At 38.3% G+C, this 25,451-nt stretch overlaps 1 protein-coding gene across 4 annotated transcripts; it reads right to left on the bottom strand.

Moving 5' to 3' along the window:
- Positions 1 to 664: 664 nt before the first annotated feature.
- Positions 665 to 24,952, bottom strand: LOC145437886 (adhesion G-protein coupled receptor G7-like). 4 transcript variants are annotated; one of them, XM_080315267.1, is made up of 22 exons: positions 24,732 to 24,952; positions 23,883 to 24,019; positions 23,815 to 23,826; positions 22,793 to 22,906; positions 19,047 to 19,169; positions 17,770 to 17,895; positions 17,340 to 17,465; positions 14,669 to 14,827; positions 14,524 to 14,612; positions 11,766 to 11,930; positions 11,607 to 11,683; positions 11,438 to 11,538; positions 10,197 to 10,376; positions 9,006 to 9,178; positions 8,558 to 8,716; positions 8,231 to 8,349; positions 7,019 to 7,259; positions 5,184 to 5,335; positions 5,003 to 5,129; positions 4,107 to 4,281; positions 2,668 to 2,800; positions 665 to 2,369 (listed from the first exon to the last, which is right to left on the bottom strand). In XM_080315267.1, exons 2-22 carry the CDS (start codon positions 23,977 to 23,979, stop codon positions 2,294 to 2,296), a joined length of 2,724 nt encoding a protein of 907 aa, XP_080171393.1. In that variant the 5' UTR covers positions 23,980 to 24,019; positions 24,732 to 24,952; the 3' UTR covers positions 665 to 2,293. The 4 variants fall into 4 exon arrangements, 3 of the variants coding, with proteins under 3 accessions (XP_080171393.1, XP_080171395.1, XP_080171394.1); XM_080315269.1 differs by lacking the exon at positions 10,197 to 10,376; XM_080315268.1 differs by lacking the exon at positions 17,770 to 17,895.
- Positions 24,953 to 25,451: the final 499 nt, after the last annotated feature.

Genomic DNA, 25,451 nt, shown 5'->3' with positions numbered 1-25,451 from the left:
CAGTTCATTTTCTACTTGACTGAAAACCATTAACGCACGACATGCACAATATGATTACTTGACTATTTTCACACAACTCGAGAGCGACACAACTACTTTTTGCTAGCGTATTTTACTCTATAATCGTTTTTCGATTCATAATAGATGGCGACGCAATCTACATCTCAACCAGCTAGCGAAATGCCATGACTTTGAAACATGCCTCGCACTTCGAACATTAAAGTAGGCCATTGTTGATCTGACTTGACTCGGTCACCTCTTAAAAACGAGGGAATTGACTTAACTGGAATCAAAATGTATAATGATTCGATATGAATTGTCACTCGACGGCATTAACTTGTTCCTAACACTGATATATGCACAGATGTGCGAGCTCAGAGCGATCAATCGATTGGTTAATTGACTGATCTATTCGATGAAGGCACACGCTGCGTAACAGCTTCATAAAATCGCAAAGTCGTGCGTCGCAGAAACCGACTATCCACTGTCCCAGATGCTTTGAAATTCCCATGAAATATTGCCTTTTTATATAGCAGGAAGACGATCCTTATGAATCAAAGGCCTGAGTGGCCCGGTCCAGCCAACAGTAATTGGTCAATTGATCAACACGAACGAATAATGATGATAGCGATAACTCTGATGTCCAACGGTAGATACCTAGATAGCACTACATTCGTCTGTATTGGAGTCAATCCGGTCTATGATCCTGTTGACGTCTGGTTGCCCATTGTCTCCAGGCTACACTTTGACATCATAGCCAGAGGTGGCCAGTAAAACTATGTTCCAAGTACGAAAGTGGGCTTTACTAATTTTGCTACTTAATCGATTGGTTACGTTTCAAGCTACTTCCAAGTTAACTTAAGACAGGGTTCGCCAACTAAAAACGTGTCGCGTGCTACTTTTCATAATTCCTAAAGTGCGCGGGCAACATGACTTCAATATCAGGATTAAAATAAGGCAACTAACATCCACGTTTTGATAACTCCACGTCAGTACAACGCGAAAGGCATAGTTACCACAAAACAAATAATATTTTATTGAGGAAATACAAAACAATAAAAATATCTGGATCATCACGCCCATTTTATTGCGATGTATGAGCTGCGCAGGATACCTGACAACACTCTCCAGCAACCGAAGCAGGGTGGGCCAACCGTTTTGCTATTCACGGCCGCATTTCGATCACTTATGTAGCCTACGGCCCAATTCCATGCTGTAAATTGTCTATTGGCGCAGAATAGTCATGCAGTTGCTGTCTGATGTCACCACTTCCCTCAGCTCTAGAAATAAATCTGGCCACGTGGATTGGGAGAAGATGAAAGATTAATAGCAATATATGCAATAACCAATATAATAGACAAGATTCAATATCTAATGTGACAATTTTTCGCGGTAGGTGCGGCTACTAACCCGTATACACAGTGGCCCTTACAGTAAAACGTGTTTCATGTGGTAGTGGTGAAAAAAACTGTCGTGAAGGAGGATTTTGGGACGATGTCCGGGGACGTTTGGTTTATGGCCCTGTCGGAGTACAGGACCAACGTTTGGGGTAACAGATGTGGTACTGCTTAAGCCTTGCAACCCAGCGACAAACGTCCCTTCATCGCGGCAATTGAATCTATTTTCAATAATTTTATCTATTAATTGTGTGATTGGTAATTTTGAGTAAGTGGTGGATATTTATCCTGCAATTGTCATATCCGATTACCAGCTACAAGTACGCAACCCATCGACACAATCCACTTTTTTGATATACATATTTGAGTACTTTTCATATCTTTATTTCTAGATTTCCACATCAATGTATTTGAAATATGCCTCTAATTGAGTAGAAATTTGTGTCACGAAATCTTTACAAATACGTACCTAAATAGCGTATAATGTCACACTTCTTGATATACGCCGCACTTGGGTGATCAATATCCCCAAGCGGTACACGCGCTTTTGTGTAAGTACCCCTGGAATTAATTGTGCGCGCTGATACGCCAACATCTCAAGTATAGAAACCATTTCCATCTACACAATTATTCACGAAGGAGCAGCATACACAAAATATACTGTCGAACGCTCACAAAACGACAATACAGAAAAGAGTGTACAGACGGTCTGGACATCGTACTGAATTAAATCAGTGGTATCTAAAAGGCCCCAAGAAAGACCTGTCATACTTTCCCGAAAGTAATTGTTGATGCAGTTTCCAGAAAATTCTTAAACATGAAATAATTCATAAATTTTCGTTATGAATATTAAGGCATTTTCAAGCAGTGCCATAAACTGCTAGGGTATTCGAAAGTTAGTCCATCTTTAAACTTTTCACGTTAGACGAGCTAAACGAAGACTCTCCAATCGAGAACGATGGCTCGGATTTTCTAAAAAGAATGCAATCACGATTTACAAATAGCTTCGATCATAATGAACATTCTTCTCGTAACAAGGTAATGCCTGATGGCATGAACTTTAAAACACTGTAAATACACAATATTCCGAGGATCAACCTGCATCTAAGGAAAATTTCGATACTGAATTGATCTTTTAAAATTTCCGTTAGATTGCAGAATTTCGGTCAAATAATATTGTCATTTTACTGTTCATTGGCAATCCCCAACTAGCAATGCGTACAAGAAATTTCATTCAGTTGCTTCTATATATTTCAAAATGTATTCTTACCCAGCACGCCTGGATCCTCTGGACATCGCGCTACCCAATCCGATCCGATTGCTATACAGCGTCGACGCATCTCTTGTGAACATCAATCTAATGTGTTTGTTTCTCATCACGTGCAACAACAGAAAAAAGAAACCTGAACAAAATATCGCCTGTTGTGCTATATTGTAACGACAGTATGATTGCCGCTGCACTTCTGTCTATGCAAGAACTAAATTTATAGATAAACGCACGTAAATTACTGAACAGGTGACACTGTAGGCAGTTGCAAATTGCATTCCTTCTTCGAGGCATAAGAAAATGTTTGTCCTCATGAATTAACCTTTGGTAATGGACTTATTGGTTTCATTTGGAGTAGGCCGGGGTGGAGCTAACACGTTTGAAGACACGTATAGGATTGGAACACCTTAAAAACTTTTATATATAAATGCTAAGGACCGTGACAAATAGTTCAGACCAGATACCGTCAATACATTATGGGGATGAGTCAATTAATATTTGTCCCACATTGTTACCAATTTCAACGATTACGAAAAATAAAGACGGCAAATCGTTTTTCTACTATAAGTGGTTTCAAAGGAAAGGACGAGTCAAGCTAGATAGATATACACAAGAACTACCAGCGGAAGGGAATGTTGGCATTTACAAGAGAACACAAAATATACCGCGTTTTTTTTCTGCAAATCTTGCATTGTTCTGTGTTTGTAAACAATATATTTTTATTACCGTCATAGAACATAATTGTAGGTGGACAAGGCCCCGGTTGGCCCATGCGCCACTAACTGCCGCAAAATTCTTTTCACGCTTTGAATTTTAGTTTGAGACCGCCTTTCTTGAGCGAAATTTTCCGTGAAATAATCTTAGTTTCAATTGTGTTGAAATTTACGCTCTTGTGACAACACTGACTATTTATGCCATTCATGCTATGAAGACGCTTGTTTCCAGTTAGCTTAGGATACATTTCGGGAGGAACCATCAAACACTGCAGGATAAACTGCAAGAATAACTTACGAACATGAACCCAACTTCAAGGTCGTTTTACTCACATAACAAGGACATAAAATGCATCAACGCGTGGATATATATTTTTAAAGCAACATTTCTTCCCACCAGTGTGTGCGATCGTTTTCCCTGATTTCTATTGTGCCACAAGCTAAAAACGTTTGGTAGCTTTGGAGCCAATTTAATTCATTTTATCATATATATCTTCATATGCTATATGGAAGCAGTCAGAGCCTATTTCTCCAATTATTGTGTACTTACATTCTTTATTTTAAATATTTACACTCATACTATTCAAGATTTTAAAATATCCTCTGCGCATTTAAAATCTGTGGCAGCAGACTGTTACGAGATCACTGGTTTGGACTAAACCGCAATGTGAAACATATCTAGGCTTACTGTTCAAAACTACTCCTACAACGTCGTGTCGCAATACTTACCCTGCAATGAATTGAAAATTGTGAAAATATATGCGAAGACCAGAGCTGTAGTCTTATCTTCGATTGCCGGAATGAAAAATCCGAATATCCATGTTATACCTAACATTATGAAGATGCTGAGGTTGATGCCGATCTTCCGCTGGTAAGATTCTCTCGAGGCTCGCGATACTCTGTCCTGTTATGAGACATAAGAAATGTCACAGAAAATTCAAAGTCTCTTGACCAATGGACTAATTGAACCATGAATAATAAACAATAATAAGAATTTGAATGCAGCATTAGAACTGGTTTTAGAAACAAAAATGACGCTATATCTATATCGTGTCTTGGGAAAGTATACAAAGCGTATAATGGAATTTTACATAGGGAATTTTGACTCAACGAGTTCAAGTCGGATTGAACATTTTCAGTTGCGTATTCCAACCATTGTTGGAATTGAAGGTTTATCGGAATAGAATTGACGTCTAGACTCCAAAGAACTGGTTCTTAACGTTTTATCTAGCTCGTACCCCTAAATATTGTTGGATAATTGCGTGAGACGTTACACGTACAGTTTGTGGCAGCGATGATTGAAACGGGTCCTCTAAGACCTAATCATATTGCAAAGTGCAAACTGGTCCAAGTTATTGAGTGAAAAGCCACCCCTGATGACGAAAACAAGGTTGTTATATTTGCTGTTGACCTATGGTGAGCGCTGAAAATGAGGACATGAGTCAAGAATAAGTACAGATGTTAGAAAGAACAATGTCGTTTTATAGCTGTCGTTTCAACATACATGCACCCCGAAAAACTAAACTCTATGCACACCAGGTCAAGAAACTCTGGTGTTGAAATATACATTGGTATCACCATAATAAGTTGTTTCAATGCAGATAAATAAATATGTATCTTCTCACCCATTCAGCCTTTCGTTTCCAGCAAAGTCGGTACGTTAAAATAATATAGATCATGAGATTCCCGCTGATCATAATTGCGATCGGAACGACGGCCAGGTTGACGACATATACAGAATTAATCCAACACCTTCTCAATAAATAGTTATATATTATAATATAAAGATCCATGCTGTTGACTTACGTCACTGCGAAACCATCATTATGCGGGTACGTGTATACGCTGACATCGACAAGAGCCGTTATGCCCACGAATATTGTCGGCATTATCCAACCCCACGCTACGGAAAGCAGGACAACACTTTTGTTCTTTAGATACGCCCGAGTATATAGGGGCTGAGAATAAAGTGAAGATTTTTAGACCGGATACTCAGTCCAGTCATAAAAAACTAGGCCTGCTTATCATAATGTCCTAGCTTATTCATTCTGTTACTCTAATTATTACTGATGCCAGAGGTCGGCCCCAAACGGAAAATTGTTCAAGACCATCGAATGCATAACAACAAGTCGAGAGAGCCATATTTGATGAATGTGTTATTTGCTTTCTGACTTTTTCTTTCAGTGCAGAATTATTTGATAAGCACTATTCAATATATTGTAATACCATCGTTTGTAAATAACAAAACTCCTGAGGTGGCCAAAGTAGTCGTTGTTACTACTCCAGCAGTAATAGAAGTCACATCGTAACTTTCCCTCCTAGTAGGAGTAGAGATGTACAATCAACTGCAAGCGGACTAGTTATGCATGAAAAAACTAAACGCTAGGGAAAAGAAGTAGTCTGAAACATAACCTCTTCAATAAGTTGCGCATGTGAGCAAAACCTACCTACCTACGGAGAAGTAGAAGTACTTTGGTACTGACCACCAGGTTTGTAATGAACCGAGTCTCGATTTTGGTGACTTGACATGACTCGAGTCATTTTCCCAAAATACTAAAAATTACTCGACTCGACTTCAGTCAATGGTCATCAGGCAGAGTTGCAAAAAGTGTGTTTAACAAAACTTTAACACGCAACTGAACGAACAGTCAACACCATTACTTGAACTCAGACTCAAGTCAAACACTGCGGGCCGGACTCCACCCTCTGCTCGCCCACTTGAACTCGGACTTGAGTCGGTGGTGATTCGGAAATGACTCGACTATAAAAACCATCACATTGAAATTGGCTTGTGACTCGGAACCTTGTGACTTGGTTAGAATACAATCCTGATTACCCCCGCTGGTTAACCCACATGGTGTACTTGGTCTAGCATGTTTTACGATGACTTGGATCTATTTCAAAATAAGATATCTATTTTTTAAATATCGAATTCGTACTTTTGAGAGCGATTTCTCTCAAATTCATGTGTTAATGTTTTCGTGCTGTATGTCGGCAGTCAATTTTGCAGAATATATACGTCAAAAGGCATGGAAATCAAAACATCAGCGACAACAATAACATAGAAAAAGGTAGTATGAAGAGTATTTGACGATTAATTTTCACCGAATACAACAGTGGCCCCCACCTTTTTAGAGTTATTACCCCTTTATCAAGCTCAACACAAATTTTCGCAACCAATAATTTCTGAAGCGAAAAATGAGGTCATATAATCGGGAATTATAAAAGATAATAATGCCGACCTAGTCGTTTAAAGTTAATCTTTGTTTTAGTCAACGTTCGAGGCAGATCTCTAAGATACCGTTTTAGCGTGCATGTCGTGCCGATTAATTAAATGTAGCCGTTATAGCATTGTAGACCCCTATCGCCCCATCCCGTACGTTTTATCTCCCTGTTTCTCAGAACCGCCCACGTTGGGAAGCACTGGATTATAATGGCAGTTAATGTCAGCCATAATGTCATGAATTGAACTATAATGTTTTATTCGCAAGTTTACGAAGTTTCACCATGTATGTACCTGCCATCAGAAGATGATTTGATTTCTGGCTGGTATTGGGTCTGATGGCTGACAGAGCAATCAAGTTCCTGTCCAACAGCACAGTACAGACCTCACATTTAGTTGCGTTTTCGCTACAACTCACCTTAACCACTGCTAGAAAAAGCATCACCCCTTCGCAATTCATCCACGCGCTCGATGCAAGTAGAAATATATGTAGAAATATTGCTATTGTCCTACATGAAGACGAAATTGCGGCGTAATCCGCGGCATACGCGATGAATGGAGTTTCACTGATGAGTAACGTGATGTTGAGTCCGAGAAGCGCGATGTAGAGATTTAGCAATAAAAATGAACCTTGGAATTTTCTTCCCGTCCTTGATTTCCTTTAAATTGACATACTTTAGCAACACAATTACACGAGCAAAGGTTCACTGATTAATACTAAACAATGAAGAGAAAAATATCGTTCATTTGGAGGGAATAACATATTCGAAATCAAGGGGATACCAAGGGACCGGTGCACAGTGTAAAATGTACATTACAAGAGTCTATTTCCTGTTGGGGTTAAGGAAGGGTATTCATAATTCTCATGAAGATATTAACAATAAGCTATACTTCATGATTCTGAGTTTATTTTATTCTGTTTACCACAAAACTGGCAGCTAAGATAGTAGCTGAGCGAAAACAAGCTCAATCATCTCATCATTTTTATATGTAAAACAAATTGATATACTGTCAAGTTTATTGTGAGTTGCATTTAGATCATTTATCCGTTTGATTATCGATTACTCTATAAATCATTCTTACAGGTTAAAAATAGGGTGAGCTTTGGCTTTTCAAGATTTTCAAAGGGATATACTGTGTAAAAAAGGTTGAGCTACCATTGGTTTAGGGACATATATTTGATACATAGAGCATAATAGTAACGGCAATCCATTAGAAATGCATTATATGAACCATAGGATTTGATTGGTATCTATGCTTTCACACGGCTACAAGATATTTTGCACATGCTTCTTTTCTCCAGAAAGGCGTGGAAATAAAGAAAAGCGATACGTAACTGGGGCAGTAACTATAGTAAGTGAATGCATCATTCTGTATTCGTATATAATTTTGGAATCCAAACTTAGGTGTAACTTGTAACATATGTTCATCTCACTCGCATCAAATGCCCTTCAATACAAATTGCCACCAAAGTCACCTGATCGGCTTTAATACAGTAATGAATATTGAAAACACGATAGCTTCATTATACCTATTCTGAAAATAGAGACATGCTGATATCTGAGTATATTCCATTCTTATGAACGACTATACGCGATAAAAAATAAAATCGAAAAGCAGATCCACTTACGGAATACACGCGAACAACACGATCAGAATAAGTAGCGCCGCCGTTGACAGACTGCATCCCACGATAGTTACGATGTCTAATGGCGTTGGTTTGGTAGGATCTTTAGTTGGTTTTCGTCTCTGTTAGGTAGACGTATATTTGAACAAAAATAATTACTAAAATTTACAAAAGGTCGAGATAAGGAAAATTACCACAATTTCAATACGAAAATAGGATATTAGTTTTGAGTTTTGTGGTTGTGAAACATCTATCAAGTTGTTGGTTAAATTATATGCATGATCCTTGCCTTTCCCCACATTAAGTTATAAGCTAGATTTTATTTCTTACCAGCAATGCAGCGAAGTTCGTTAAATGATCACACGAGCAAGTAAGTGCGTATACAGTTGTTTCTGCTAATCTACATCCTTTGTCGCCCCAACTGTTTGTTGATTCATTCCAAAACACGTACAAAGCTTCATGTCTATCAGTGTCATATGATGCGGGCAACTATAGAGGGAAAAAAAAGAAGCTAGATACTGATTTTAATCGAGGAGGTAATAGCAGCTTTGAACCTGTAGATTCTCGACAATTTCAATCGTTCCTTTGTTAAATGTAATTTCGCGAAGAGGCGAATAAGAATCATGGCATCGCGGATTGTAATTCAAAAATTACATATCATGCGACAGTTATATTCGCCGTGTCGGGTCGATTGCAGTATTTTCATTTGCAATGCATATATAGTAGACTACATTTCACAATTAACACATTTTCCGCCAAAAATATATTTGTAAATTACCGAGTACTGCACACGCGCTTCTGATGAAAGATTCGATATTGATCTGTTATCTATTGTAGCGGAGAGGACGAGCCTTGATAGGCGAATATTCCCCGTCTCATAATAACGAAGGTTGTTATCGATTGGAAATTGATTGTTACTATTCCCGATTGCTTTCACATAAACTTTGGATGCTGAAATAAAAATATCCACCTTGTCTATCAAAAGTAAATGATGAGAGACATATATACGAGTGATAGATTATTTCATTATATATCATAAATGATAACAATTAAGTGATTTAATATTCACGAATATCGGCAACATGTAGGCTGCAGGCCATGCGTTGGTGTACCTCGTATACAGGGTTTTCTAATGAATATGATGCGCATACAGGGTTACCGCCTTGGTTGGCATAGCTATTGATGTTTTAGAGTTACGAGATAAAGTATTTCCTATGTAGTGTTATATATTGATATCGTGTTAGTGTAGGGTTGCCATTTTTGGAAATCTGGAGAGAGGACACTTTTCCAACATTTTTAGACCTGCAATACCGGTTAACAATCCTGGAAAATGGTAATTATTTTGCAATTCATGTTCGGTTGACTACAAAAAGGTCAACTTTCTGGCTCTGCTCCCAAGTTAAAGTCTTTTTCCACATAACAGTTGGTTGACTAAAAAAGAAAAAAAAGGCCAACTTTCCGCCCCAGCTCCCGAAATAGCCGCCCAAGCGTTACCTCAGTGCTGATTTACTGCATCTCAGTCGAATTTTGCACTATATTTAACCAAACTTCTCAAAAAAAGGTGACAAAATCCTCAAAATTGGACGTTTGGGTGTCCTCCGAGGACACTTTCAGAAAAGAGGACAAATCGTCCTAAAAGAGGACGTTTAGAAACTATATGGTAATGTATATACGAAGATGATAAGTACAAATTATACACCATGTTGTCATGCATATTAGGCGAGGACGCACTCTGATTTGAAAGTAACTGAACTTGGTTTTTGTGTAATCCTTCCATTTCCAGTTCTAATACCATTAACATTTTTCGAATCCTTGAATATGAAACGAGAAACTATATTTTTGCCTTCTCGTTCTAGTAGGAATGATGCTATCAGTGCATAAGACCACTTCTATAGCATTGAACTGAAATTGGTTTCTAGTTTCTAGTTGTGAAAGCTCGCCTACAATAAACGGATCAATACAATCTCACGGATATCTCCAATTGCTTCTGCGGCAACGCTGATGGATGCCTGCACTTGTTCGCCATCGACTACATTTCCGGATGAAAAGGACATATTGGTTATCGTAAATTGGTCACTTCGAAAACCATTCGCGTCAGTGTTCGGTCTAACAACCATAATCATTGAAATATCGCCGACGGAAGCGTTACCTGTACATAGATCATCATATTTCGCTTGATTACCTTGGAATTCGTTTTTGGGTCCATACAAAATGAGCAAGAATATTCTTGGCATTAATGGACCCAATTGAGGAGGAGTTCCCTGGAGGAGAGTTTCATAAAATCAATAATTGTTATATTGCATGGTTTTAAAAAATTCTGGAATTGCTCCTTTTTCGATTTCAGTAATTTAGAGACAAAAGAATATATAAAAAACGACTAAAAGAGAGGCACGTAGCAAAATGCATTATAATGTGATCGAGGAACTTATTCTGCAGATGTATTTTCATGGAATTGTAGAATTTATTCGCAAATAATCTGCCTTCATTCTTCCAAGCACTCTATATATCGGTAGTTTTTAATCCTTGTATCTAGCGAATCGGTGAATAAATAAACGTTTTGTGTAACGCAGAATCTACATATCTCAAAAATAATTAAATGGTATATATTTACGCAATCTGAAAGCAGGAAACTTTGATTTGTATTGATTTTCTGCTTCATTTTTGATAATAAGTTTCATCAACACCAAGTTCCGTTAATAAAAGTAGCCTATTCTCGTGTAACACCAGGTATATGTGAACAACTAAAAATACTATTAAGCACGTCACAATGCCGCATTTCTTCACCGGAATCCATAGTAAACCATAAACGCTATATTACAAAAGATACGACCCAATTTTTTCTCAAGTTAAAACTTTGGGTCCTGTAATTTCCGCATGGCAATAATTACAACTGCAATATATACAATTTATATATCAAATTGTAATTGTAATATGAAGGAATGTTGGCACGGACTGGCGTTTCAGAAATATTGCTTTGAACTATATCGAACATTTGTTTCAAAAACATAAACATTCTCAATCCTAAAAATGCTGGGGTTACCAAAAGACTTCCGCAACGGTAAATATTACGATACATAATAGGAGATTCTCCATACAATTGCACATATCCGATTATCTTCCTATTTCTCTCTCTCTCTCTCTCTCTCTATCTGATAGACATTCTAGGACAGGCGATCACATACACCCACTGCAGTGTTAAAATGCCCTTACTTGATGTTACCAGCACGGCGACATTATTGCTCACAGCGTTGATTATTTGGCTGGACTGCAATTCAACTCTGGACGCCGCTGTATCCAAATGAGTGACGAACCTGAGTGAGTAAAGGCAAAAAAGTAGACCTGCGTAGATCGCTTTTGAGTAAATTAGCAAAGAACTCACCGGGATGTTTGATTGGTAACGGTAAGATGAGGCGATTCCAATACATTGCTGATTGTGGATATTACTGAAGTAGCTGTCTAAATAAGTAAATATAGAAAATACCTGGTGTATGTTGTATAACCAATATATCAATAGCATTAGTCGATATAGACTACTCACTGAAACTGATATCGAAGATGCAGAGTTGATTACATTTTCTATCGCATCTGATGTTGTTGACACGTCAGTAACGGTGAGACGATCGACATTCGACGTCAGAATTTGCAAACTGGCGGATACTTGAATCCTTTCATCTTCAGTCTCAATTACTTGACTTGCAACATCCTTAATCAGTCAATACATGCCAATGATGAGCGGATATTCATTTCTGGGAATACGAATTCGTCCGACAGCTCGAGTCTCGTAAGAAGCATCCGTCCGAATCCGAACAATTTCAACCAAATATACATGCAAATCCGAATAATACTATCCAGAATCCGAAAATTCCAATCTAATTGCAAACGAGCAAAGACATATTGGAGATAGCATCGGCATTTCAAAATGACAATGTTTCGACTTTGTATTGGAAAAGATTTCGAACCCTAAAACCCACTCCGTATATGGCTACGCCGCTGTCCATAGCGATGACTTTGAACTAGCAACAGATGCAAGAACATCACACGATAGGCCACCGGCATCACGATTGACGCCAAACGGTGACACTAGCTCTACGAATAATTTCATTTTAAAATGCGCGACCAAAACATAATTTAGAACTAACGCATACTAAAAAAATCAATAGTTAGTTACCAATCAACTGACCTGATAGATATTTTGTACAGGTCCGGTCTATATCCGTATTTTGACATCGATAGGTGAACCCTTATTACGGTGGCTCGCGAGCCATATATTGCTCTTTTGGGTATAAGATATGGCTCTTTGACAAATATTTATTTTTGTACTGAAATGATCATTATAGTAGCAACCTGTTAGTAAATTTTCATCACGGCCAGAATAATTATACTGGTGGCAGTATAAACATGTCTTCGAGAAGTAAAGACAATGCCGTCCACAGGTTCAAGGACCAAGACCCCTCTTCTCAAAAACCTCAAATTCAAGTTACTGTCGCGTTCGCGACCAATATCCATCGCGAATTCGATGTATATTCGACTCGAAATGTTGCATTGCATGATACGTTGATTCACCAAAGAGAATAGCAGACGTGGCGACGTCCATATGACAACGCAGTTTTCAAATACACATTATCTTCCTGATCTACGGCGCGAAATGAACTGCTTTTGACATTACATTCACAATTACAAAATCAAAATACTTGAAAAACTGATTGGTGGTAAAGAACTTGAAAATGGCTTTTAACAGTAAATTCATATTTATTGACTCGAAGAACTTTTTGTCTGCCTCTTATCAAGAACAACCGGCACGATAAAGGATACAGAACAGAGATGGATACAAAACCAAATGGTGAGTTGTGCCGCAATAATGGAAATTTATAAATAACATGAATGGAAATTCAACCATAGCAACAATGCGGTGTATATAGCAACAAGCAACTTGAAGAAGGAGTGTCCATACAAATACAATGAGACAATGCAGCAACACAGAAAAAAATGTACAGAAATACGTACGAACAGCTAAGCAACGACAACTATTGTGAGATTTTAAGGTTAAACAAAAATTCTTTCTGGCGACAAAAGACCGGGTTGTTTACTTTGATGAAAGTGGATTCCAAAGCTGTTAAATGAAATATGGATCTACCCTTGGATAAAACTGAAAACATGTCGTCTGAATAATTTGAAGCGCAAGACGGGTTGTCGATCAAATGCTGGCCACTTGAAGAAGTGCATGCCAACACTTGGCTATACGATTGGGATTTTGATGCTATATATTTTGTTGCTATATACGCCGCATTGTTGCTATGGTTGAATTTCCATTCATGTTATTTATAAATTTTCATTATTGCGCCACAATTCGCCATTTGGTTTTGAATCCTTCTTTGTTGTGTATCCTTTATCGTGCCGGTTGCTCTTGATAAGAGGCACGCGAAAAGTTCTTCGAGTCAATAAATATAAATTTACTGTTCAAAGCCGTGTTTAAAATCAAATTACAAACAATATCATAGCTATCCACGTTCTTGAGTGGTAAGTACCTCTGATAATACCGGCGATCAAATGTAGGCGTGTAACGCAACGTTACGTTTTACCGCCGGATACTTTGAGAATTGAGAACTCCATCAGTATTTAGATTTTCGGAATCAATGCGATAGTTGGATCTGATTAATATCGGTTATATCAAATTCTAAGCTATTTACGATGAAGTGCGTTATCAATGGAGCCGTACCTCTCGTTTGTCGCTTTATTTCGAGACAATTAATATGTAAATTGGGTGATCTTGGGAGAAAAATGTTCAAAATCTTGTCATTCATGAACATCGATTGAAAATACCAATAGTCATTGAAGGTTTCGCAATTTTCGTTGACTCATTCTGACGATAGGTGAGATACCAATCCAATTGCCTCCGCTGACCCGACGTCACTGATGTATCACAGCTGCTGTAGTAACCATGTTTGGCCCAACCTAAGCATGCTATCATGGATTCACGCATTTTACAGTAGCCTAGCATCTCGACAAACCTACGTTCTCGTACCTCAAATTTCGCATTCTTAAATAAGGCAACCAGCATGATTAGTACGAGATTTCACAGAGAAAATGTGGCGCACTCGACGAATCCATGTATAGTGAGTTCGAATTGGGGCTACGATGACGTCACCGAAGTTTCAATTGTGACGTAACAGTATGGCATGTATGGCTCTTTGGGAGTTGAAATGAGAAAAATAGGGCCAAAATGGCTCTTCGAACAAAAAAGGTTCCCGACCACTGCCGTATTACATAATTACATATTTAGAACTATATTATTTTACCGTTAGCCCTGTTCCACATGATCCCAACCATGTCGCATTTGCCCAGGTTCCGTCCAGCTGACATATCCTAGATCCAAGCGGTACATCAACTGGAATGGAATCCCAATTTTACGCATCCCATTTCTAGACGAGGTGATGAGGCTACCGTTTGGCGTATTAATGCTGCATTTCGTGTCCGATGTGGTTGAATACCCAGCCAGAGCCGCGGGAAACGCCACACTATCGACGCCGTTCATGGCGCTGGCACAGAGATCAATCAGTGAATCTAGTTGGTTGCAAGGCATGTCAACTGGTTGGCACATCACTGCGAAACAATGGGTTTGGTTTATCTTCAAGCGTTATCGCATCCAGTGTTCGAAAATATGATATCAACAAACAGTCAAATGTTCCAAGAAATAGCATGTAAGAGCATCTCGTCTAACATAACCCAATAACGTAATGTTTATATAGCGTCTGCCAAAGTGTTGTGGAATGTTTAAATGCATTCACAATCAAAACCACAAATCTTTGTAACGAAATTACAATTGTTCATAATACCACATGATCTGATATATCAGTATTACCTAACCCATATAGCACTCGTATCAGTGGTGACTCGTACTATACGGCAACTGGGGCATTCCCCCACCTAAAATTCTGTTCTATAACAATGATTTACCATTGACAGACGCACAGCAATCATTATATACGGAGATCACGGCGAAAATAGCAATATCTTTTAATTTCGCTTGTAAATTCCGTTATATAGCGAAGTCTCTACGAAAAGCGAATAATCTTATGTGCTTTCGCTTTGTAAATGCCTGTTTGCGATTGCGCATGTTTTTCTATCCTTTATTTGATAACATTTTTAGAGGAATCAGTTCGTCTTTTAACTCAAACCAAAGCCTCGTTCAATTAGGAGTGCTTGGATGTGTTTTATTGAATATAAAGACTGATACGCAAGTTTTGTTGAGTCCAAGAGCAGATTCAGCTGACCAGACAGGGTTCGACGCCTGCTAAATCGGCACTCATTAAGATTGGAGTGTCGCGTCGAAACAATGCGTAGCTAGCAATAAGCATTGTCAAGTGCCATAGCTATTTCGTTTCTGATGTCGACTAACGGCTGATAACTTGATCAGCAAAAACCGCAATAACTCGATGTTGGTCTGTATTGATTTTGAAGGGGTCACATACTTGAATGGGAGATGAGATTGCGTATTTTACATCTCGATTATGTCATCTAACAGTGTTCTAAGTTTAGGGCTTTCAGTCGCATATTTCTTCGGTAATATATTTTCCAATATCGATCGACAGAGACAGTAAGCCGTATGTGTGGCATCACAGTCTCCATTGCTAAATGCGAGAGTGAGCACTCGTGTATTAGACACGATCTGAAGCATATGGTCTGTTACCAATGCGAAGTCACATTTTCACATCGGGATACACCATTGTTACGTCATTTAGACAACAAATATCGCGTGTACCCCTTGCCACAACACCCGATATTGTCACGAGACGCCACTGACTCGTATCACTTTAGATTTCCTGAAGTTCTGTCATAAACCTGTCTAAGACACACGGCGCAAAAAATTAAATTGAAGTAATATGGGTTAGTATTGATGTATTTCGAATCTTCATTTACGTGTAGAACTGAATCAGAATCGGCATGCCAGACGTAACAATGTGGCATGCCTTTTATTACTGTTATAATTGCCTTTATAACATAATATATCACGTGAGCATTTTTTCAATATGAATATCTCTTAGTTACAAGTGATACCTAAACTAGTTTGATGTAACGTTTGCAATCACCTCTATATAATGAAAGATAGTTTTTGAATAACGATAAAGTTCGCGCGCATGTTTTTAGAAGTCTCTCGTTGGATCAGAATACAAACCAAAGGCATCGATAGATTCAGAAGATAGCGGCACATACTGCAAAAAAGCATTAATATATCTCACATACTGATGAAAAGTTGAGGATCCCAGACTTTTTTAGCAAATTTTCAGATACTAGAAACGACGGATTTTCAATCGTAAAACTCCACATTCCGGCAAGACTCATACAAGCCTTGCATGTTTGAAATTTGCTTTGCCAATTTACAATTGGAAAAGATTACAGAGGTAATTTCTTACACTTCTTTCACATATATGCCCAGCCCATATATCGTATAATTTCATACCGCATGTCGTGACCTCCTGCATCGCTCCTTCATACTACGAAGTGGTACACATAACCCTGTTTAAGAACCCATTTGCAATACCAGGATATTTGATAAATGAATAAGCCTTGACCTATATCGTGGGTTCTCAACGAGGAGTCTGTAGAGCCCATGGGGTACGAAGCCACAAATCAGGGGGGTACGATGTGCATTCTGGATTTCGACTCGATGTTATCTGGAGCTTATTACCGTCAATGATCATCTTGATTTTCATATAAGCATCTTCGGAAGTTGTGCTGGAAATGGGACCAGGGTGCAGTGTGCTAGATAAAATTTATTGAAACTGAACGGTTACGAATGCTAAATACATTTAAGACAAAGACCGATATGGATTTATATAACTCTTTCTGACGCGACTATATATCATCGAGTTAGGTACCTGTGGTGAACAGCATGTCTAGAAATGAAACTATGAATCGGATTATATATATCTCGAATAAACGACTACGATTTCTGTATGATATCCTGCGTTAGTTAGAAGTTCAAACACTTTTATCGATCGGTAAAATCTTTTGCCAAATGAGGGCTGATTAGAAAAAAGAAAGACATTAGTCATGACTTTCCCATGTGCTGACTTCATGGTTTTAATGACATATACATAGATATGCTACTCACCCGGAATGCACCCATCTGCAGACATGGTATACCCAACAATACATTGGCAGTCATAAGAACCAATCGTATTCGCACATAACTCAGCATCCGTGCAGGGAAACGGGTTCTCATTGCACTCGTCAATATCTGGATGAAGAAAACTAATCACAACGCTTCAATTTTGTATGCCGATTCATTGAAGTATAACAGATGCAAAGTTTGCACGGAGCAGTAATGGAAAAATAACATTTGTAATAAGTTATTGTTTCTTCATTTTTCTTCCGTGCTATGGAGTAGGAATCGAGCGTTGCAAAATACTCCATGTTGGAACGCAGTGGGAAAAGTTGGGTAAGACTGTATAACGTGGTGTAATGCTATCCTATGGTGGCTACCAATCATCCGGATCGAAACCTTGAAGAAGATAAGTACGCACTGATTACAAGTGGCATACCTTCGCAAAATGTTGCATTTTTTTCAGTATATCCAATATCGCATTCGCAAGTATAATTTCCCGATATATTTATGCAAATTGAATTATTACTGCAAGTATGGTGGCCTGCCGCGCATTCGTCAATATCTGAATATAATGGGAAACCAATGTATTATCGTTACCGTAGTCATGACAAAGGGGTCGCATATAAATATTAATGTAAAAAGTGGTGCCATGCGGCAATTTATTTCTAAAAAAAGATTTGAATGTATATATATTTAAGCAATGACCACGTAAAAGGGGAATTATTACGTCGGGATTCTGATCACCGATTTCGATGCACATCATTGACACATGTATGATTTCGTAAATTTCAAGTTCTGTCGCGATTAGACATGAGTCAGAGGTCTAAACTGACGAACATTAAAACTATTCATGAACAGACAACGACGTGTGACTTGTATTCCGAGCCTCTTCGGACGACTGTAACCTCCTTTTCATAAAATCAAAACGCAATAACAGAACATAACATTTTTTGGGAAGTAATATGTTGTTCAGGACATGGAAAACCAAAACTGCTTAGAGAGCGCAATTAGGTAACTCATCTCAGCGCAGTACACATCGTTACTACTACCATATTCATTAAATCACCTGTGACGTTAATGAAATTTTCAGTTTTTTTTACTGTATTTTTCGAGAATATCCCTCTGCGTAATGAACATTTGGATAGTTTATCACTTTTGGAGTGGTTCTCTTTGCAGGTTGCGCTCATCTACTACATCCAATGGCGCATTTATTTTGAGGTACAACGGAGTACAAATTTCTCTAGTTTGGAATGATTCTTATCGAACTCAGAAAGTAAAAATCAAATGATGTGGAGCAAAGTCAATCAATTGTGGAATTTCGGGCTGTTTTAAATGTCCTAAAAGTAGCATTCTACGAGTGTCGTATTTGGGGATACATGAACAAACTACGTCGACATACTTCCAATAAAATATTTGTTTTTTCGATTAAAACGGCACGTGACGCATTGTAGCATTGTCCAAAGTTGAAATGCAAATAATTTGAAAAAAAGATCTTATATTGCAGTGAAAAATTGCAATAAATGAAAAAGGTTCACGGTCCAGAACCTAGAAAAGCTCGCTTGCGAACGCAAACCTAAAAGTTTCTGAGGTTTGCACCATCACAACCTCACGTTCACACCGTCGCTATGAGTGGGTATATCTAATATATTATCATACCGAAATATCGCGAGTTATCGTTGGCATCTGCTTAAAATTTAGACTAGGCCAACTTACCGTTGCACGAATATTGATTCCCGGAATATCCATTACGGCAGTGGCAAAAATAAGATCCATCATGATTCCAACAATCAGCGTTCTCATGGCAAGTATAGGTGCCCCTCGAGCATTCGTCGATATCTGGATAAATTTTAAAACCCCCGTTTTATAACAGGAGCTCCCTTGGGTAAATGTACCCAGGCGGTAGAAAGCTCTCCCGACCTTTAGTGACCTCGTGGACCGGTAAAAACTTCGTAACATATGTTGCGGACCGGTCAACCCTAAATTTAATTATCCCAAAATTTTATTGCGACATATATGTATGCAACTCAAATGTAATATTGGGCACTTCGTTGATAGCTGCTCACGAAGTCGTGTTAAAGACCACTAAGTCGTTTCGGATTGTTTGGTATCCTTCAAATAAATGTGACAATGCCATAATCTCTAATATCGCCTGAATATAACCTTGTTCGTTAAACAGGTCCCGTAGCTTTATCATGTGACTTGTCCGAAACGAGTTGTACACTTTTCGTACTAAACTTGCACCATTGTGACATAGGGATAAAGTAGTCCAACTCTCTAGTACCACATCATGCTGAGAAATTCGTTCCAAACTTCTCAATCAATTTAAAATTTGATTTTATATTTTTACAACTGATGGACAGGCATCCACCTTTCGCAATGTTGGAATTGAGGTATACAAGTCAAATGCATTTGGCGGGCCGTCAGGAAACTTGCCACAAACCGGCAGTCGAGAACCGTTGGTCTATAGCTAACCCCATCTGGTTTTATCCAAGCGATGTAGCATTATTATTAGGGCAAGGTTTTGCAGCTTTTGCAACTTTTTTTACAACTTCCGGCAGTTTCCTAAATACTCATAAGTTACATGGTATGGTGTTTTAAGCTGTTCAAAGGCATCATATATTGCAACTTTTAGCAATTTTTCTCCATTTTTATGCAACTTTCTGCAACTTTTTCCATATTTCATGAAACGTTTTGCAACTTTTTTCTATTTTTCATGCAACTAACTTTTTACTGGAAATATTTGGCACTATATGTAGACAGTTAATTATTTCACTGTCGTTTACATTTGAGGTCCTTTTTGATTTGACGTACATTCAGGCTAGACCTACAAAAATAATATTTTCACTGGGTGAAGTTTTTCAGGCTATTGATTTTGTTGAAGTCACCAACATCGGATTTTGCTAAAGTGCCTTGGATACGGAACGATTCGAGTGTCTCGTACCTTGATAATTTCAAGGAACTTGCCCATAAATGCAGTTTTTAGTGAAACTTTTGTGAATATTAAATGCGACTTTTTACTGAAACTTTAGTGAAAAATAAGTGCAACTTTCCACGGATTTAACTGCAACAAAAGCTTGCCATAATTATTACAAAAATTTATGCATGGATGTAATGATATAATAGCTGTATCAAGGAAATGTCAGCATTGTCTTGTAGGTGGGTTGAATACTGATTGAATTATGAAATATTGAAAACCTAAATGGGAATGTAATTGGATAAATTCGTGAATGAAGATTTGGTGTTGATGTCGCGGTCACTTCTCGTTGTGACTGGCACCTTAATAATGATTTCTGAAGAGGTAGAATGTCTTGAAAATTGACTCGAAAATGTGACTCCGAGTCACATGTAATTTTCCCACTTATCAATGGATGAGTACTGGTCAAATAAAGTACTTTATAAATAGTTATTCGTGCTACATCATGTCATTTCAAGAACGTCAACACTATTTACTGCTTACTGTTTACCTACGTAAGCCGTGTTTTTAGAATATAAAAAATAACAGGACTTGGGACGTTATATAAGTCGGCCTATACGGAATCATGATAAAGAAACGCACTTATGTAAATGAACATTACAGTCACGGAATACCAGTTATACTACAAGCGACAGCTATACATTACTTCTTACAAGACAGTTTTATTGCATTTATTCAACAAGTAAGTTATAAATATGCTTCAATTGAATAGTATATCCATATTGAAATGAAACCGAATATTTTCGACTGACACTCATCAGGGGTAATCGTCAGCAACTAGTAGAGAATTCAAAAGAACATCGTATATCAACAATCGTAGCACAAAATATGACGCAAAATACGCTTCAAGAAATCTGATTTGATAATGCGGTATACATTCTAAGAGAATATAAGCAAAAGCGGTCAGTAACGAAGTACTTGAAAATTTTTCCGTCATCTCTCAGTACTTAATCAAGTAAATCTAATTTTCTTCTACTCCTACTTCAATTCATAATAATATACCACTTATACTTACTTACTTTTCGCTATTCACAGATTTTCAAAAAGAATTACTATTACTTTCAATCAGAAAGAAGGAGAGAGAGAGAGAGATTGCCATTTTTGCGAAGATTACAGATTTTTCGCCATGCTTTGCGCAACGGTTAATCTAATTTATGTAGTGGTTGCGAGGTTCAAGCGCGCAATTTAAAACCGTATAGTGGCCCACATGACAGTTTCATCTTAAAGAAGTGCGCTCAGCAAAAACTTTTCTCAGATGCCTTCTTAATGTAGCATCCGGTAAAACATATGTCTATCATTTATCGTCTTATTAGATAGGGGCCTTGTAATACTATGGATGACTGCATACTGTCAAATTTTCTGAAAGAATACACTGGGGTGAAAGGGTATAATGTAGAACCACTGCGATGTCGCGATTTTAATAATATGTATCTCCTGCAAGGAATGTGGAGACACATACACAGCTCCCTACACATACCGCATATGTCAGTATCATGGCTTTGTCAGTCCAGGGAAGAGTGCTTATGACTCCTTTCCACAGCTAATTATTTACTTGAGTAGCTTGCAAATGCATAATATTTTACTCCTACTTCGAGTAGTTTTAAACTACTTTTAAAAAGCACTGCTACTTCTAATAATTTTCAGTAGGATGAATAGCGTTTTTGACTACTCTGACCTCTTGTGAAGCCTAAATAGATGTTTCCCGTTCGCGGCTATCTATTCCGACTCGTTGTTGAATCTCGTAATACCGCGTTTTGTTTGCTACGGAATGGGTGTATCCGTATATGTGTACATATGCTGGGCTCACCATACGTCGTACTCTAGTAGAGTTTTTCCGCATTTTTGAGGAAATTGAAAACATCCGCCGAGGACGCCAAAATACCCGCGGTTTTGTCAATTCGTCATCGCTTAAAGCATTTAGTTAGGCTAATTGACAGCAACAACTGCAAACCGGCATAAATGACTCGAAATGGGTATTGGGAGCAGGTCATTCGGGAGTTAAATCACCGTGATGACTATCGTAAAATGTGGGTAATTTGGGAGTCGAGTCGAAATGAAAAACTTTTTTTTCTTTTTTCATAGTCAACACAGCATAATTTCTAGTACATATTCCAAAATCGACTGTTATCCACTTACAGTTATGAATTTTAAAAAGTGTCCTTCTTTCCGGATTCCAAAATATGGTAACTCTTGTATATGTGTAATACGTGTTTGTGGATTGTTTGCAGTGTAGAAATTACCCGCAAGGTAAATAGGACACAGCGAGAAGCTGTTAGATAGATTTTCATGTCGAAATCAAAGATTAGAGTAATCTATGGCGGTCTGATAGAGAGATTTTACAGCCCATATTATGAGACATTCGTTTCCGAGATCATGAATATGACCAATAAACACGAAAGTCGCCCTCGCAATCATTACAAGCCGCATGTGGCCCTTTGGTTTAAAAAATGTTGGACACCCCATGCCTGACATCGTCAGTTCTCACCCGAACAAATATTAGTTCCGTCCCCTTCGTAACCTGCATTGCAAGTACAGGTAGGTGATCCTTGAGTCACAGTACAAATGGCATTCCAGACGCAAGTAATGCTAGCGCACGGATCTGGATAGACAGATATCACAAGATATAATTTTCATTTACGGTAAATAGTATACACAAATACACTCATTTCCAGAATCGACTGGCATAAAATGTGACATCATTACTGCTGAAATGCGTCGCAAGTCTAATGAGTTATGTTTGCGATAACCTTCCGCAATTTTTACTCGCCAAGTGTCGAATGTGCGGTGCGTTCAATTATATATAGTATAAATGTTCTAATTATTAATTCATATTGGGTTCGTCCAGTTTCAAGATCATATGCTCGTAGTAGGACTTCAATCAGCAATATGTATTGAGTTTCGAAGGCTTTTGTATAGTTTATTATACTTAATTAATATACATATGCAAAGGGATTGTATTCTGTAAAGTACGTAATTTCAAATAAATCGCTCATGAATAGTATCAGTTGCTGTCGCAAGAATGAAAATATATTGGAAATAACATGTGGCGATGTCGGCATTAATTTATATTCTAGATATTAAAAACGTACTGAACCTTCCACACGAATAAGGAAGTGAATAGGGCTGAACAGTAAAATCTAAAACGACCCTTGTTGTACTGCAGCCAATTACCACTTTAAAATTAGTTAGGACCAATCCTATCCATTTAGTCAATGTGTATAATTAGTCACATCTCTTTCATGAAGTTATTGGGTTTTATCTGAAATAAATATGAAAATATGTTGCTGAGCAAATCATGTAACTGTTATTAAAGGCTTGATTTGGTAATTTAGTGCTGTTCCTAACTCTCTATCATAAAGACAAGATGTGCATTCGACCAGCTTTTCAACTTCGATGTTGCGTTATACAATCCATAAATACATATACAGTGTGTGGCGTACGTCCATTTGACAATAAAAATGTATTAGATTACCAACACCCAGGCAATACACATAACAATAACTCTACCTTGACCACTACCTTGACCAAACACAGAAGTCTGCAATATCAGTAATACGATCGAGCCACAACTCTACCTTGACCACTACCTTGACCAAACACAGAAGTCTGCAATATCAGTAATACGATCGAGCCGAAGATAAAACCCCACGATTTACCGCGTTTTTTCGTCATCCCGGTTGCCTATACTAATTCTTCCAATAGTGCGTCGTCACTGAAATAGTAAAATTCCATTACTACATATGAAAACTCATTGTAATAATAGATTACCGTGAGTGATAGGATGCTGCCACTGAGAGTCGAGAGAGACAATTGATTCCCCCATCATGTAATATTATGAGGATATCTAATATAGAAAGAACTCATGTCAACTCGTACGTGGTGTCACGTAAGTGGTAGAACCGAACAACTACAACGGTCCACAGCTGTGACAGCAATGGATTGCGGATTGGGGTCCGACCGAAGTCGACTCCAGAATTCCTACCTAAGTGTGGGCGGTTGATCTAGGTTCCTCCAAGCCATCTTATCCATGTAAATGGTGTCTTATAAAAACCTGGAAGTGTTGTGTACTACAAGTCGACAGCTACGGAATAGAAATGAAGAAAATTGGTCTGGTCTAAATGACCATTATAGTCGACAAACACATTGAATACCGCGAACAACAACAACAACGCTGATACCCGCACGTTACCGACAACAATTGTTGACGGGGTACTGCGCTCTAAAATGGCTTGGTATCGAATTGATGAACAGCTGGAAAAAGATTTTATCGCTGCAGTCATTTTCTGCGGAAAGCCACCGTAATGGAACTGCAACTATATGATTTTTGGATAGAGACCCGTTCCACTCCAGATGCCGCGACTGCGCGTCATCGTTTCTTAACCCGCTGGAAATTTCTGACACGATATCTTCACTGTCGTACTTACTCGACGCGATTACGCAGTCACGCAGAGAACGAACTTCAGATAGTTGTCAGCCGAATTATGAAGGAATTGTGTCTTACAAACTGCCGTAATTTAGTTACGGTAAGCAGGCGTACGCTACCGGAACGGAAGATGATCAGTCAGGAGGAGTTACTGCTCAATCTTTACAAAAGGCGTTTGAATATACGATTGGTAAAATCCAAACGTTATCTCACGTAAACACGCTCGTGACAACCAGTGACAGAAAACGACCAAGTAAAAATTCAGTGGGATGTAGGCCTACCAGTTATAACTGGCCGCGAAATCAGGAGCAACCGCCCGGATATGACAATCAAACTAAAAAAAGACAAGAGAATGCTTGTTCATTGAACTGGCTGTCCCAGCTGATCACAATATAATGCAAAAAGAAGTAGAAAAACATTCGAAGTACGCAAACCTCAAAATGGAATGTGAGAAAATGGGGCGACGCAAAATAAACATTGTACCGATAGTCATTGACGCTACAGGGGTCGTAAGCAAAAAACTCATGAGACATATCCAACAGATTCCGGGTAACGTTCGATTCGACATGATCCAGAAGATCACGTTATTGAGCACTGTGCATATTCTTTGGAAGGCATTGAATGCACCACTGAAGTAAAATTCCACTCGTTCACGTGCTCACAGCATAATTTTTATAATTTCAATCTTCATTTTTAATCATCTCCACCTCTGCTCTGTGAC

This window comes from Botryllus schlosseri, chromosome 4, assembly GCF_051294905.1.
Source record: "Botryllus schlosseri isolate E-star chromosome 4, Bs_hap1, whole genome shotgun sequence".
Classification (NCBI taxonomy): Eukaryota; Metazoa; Chordata; class Ascidiacea; order Stolidobranchia; family Styelidae; genus Botryllus; species Botryllus schlosseri.
The sequence above is the reverse complement of the archived record's forward strand: the minus strand, read 5'-3'. Positions and strand labels throughout refer to the sequence as shown.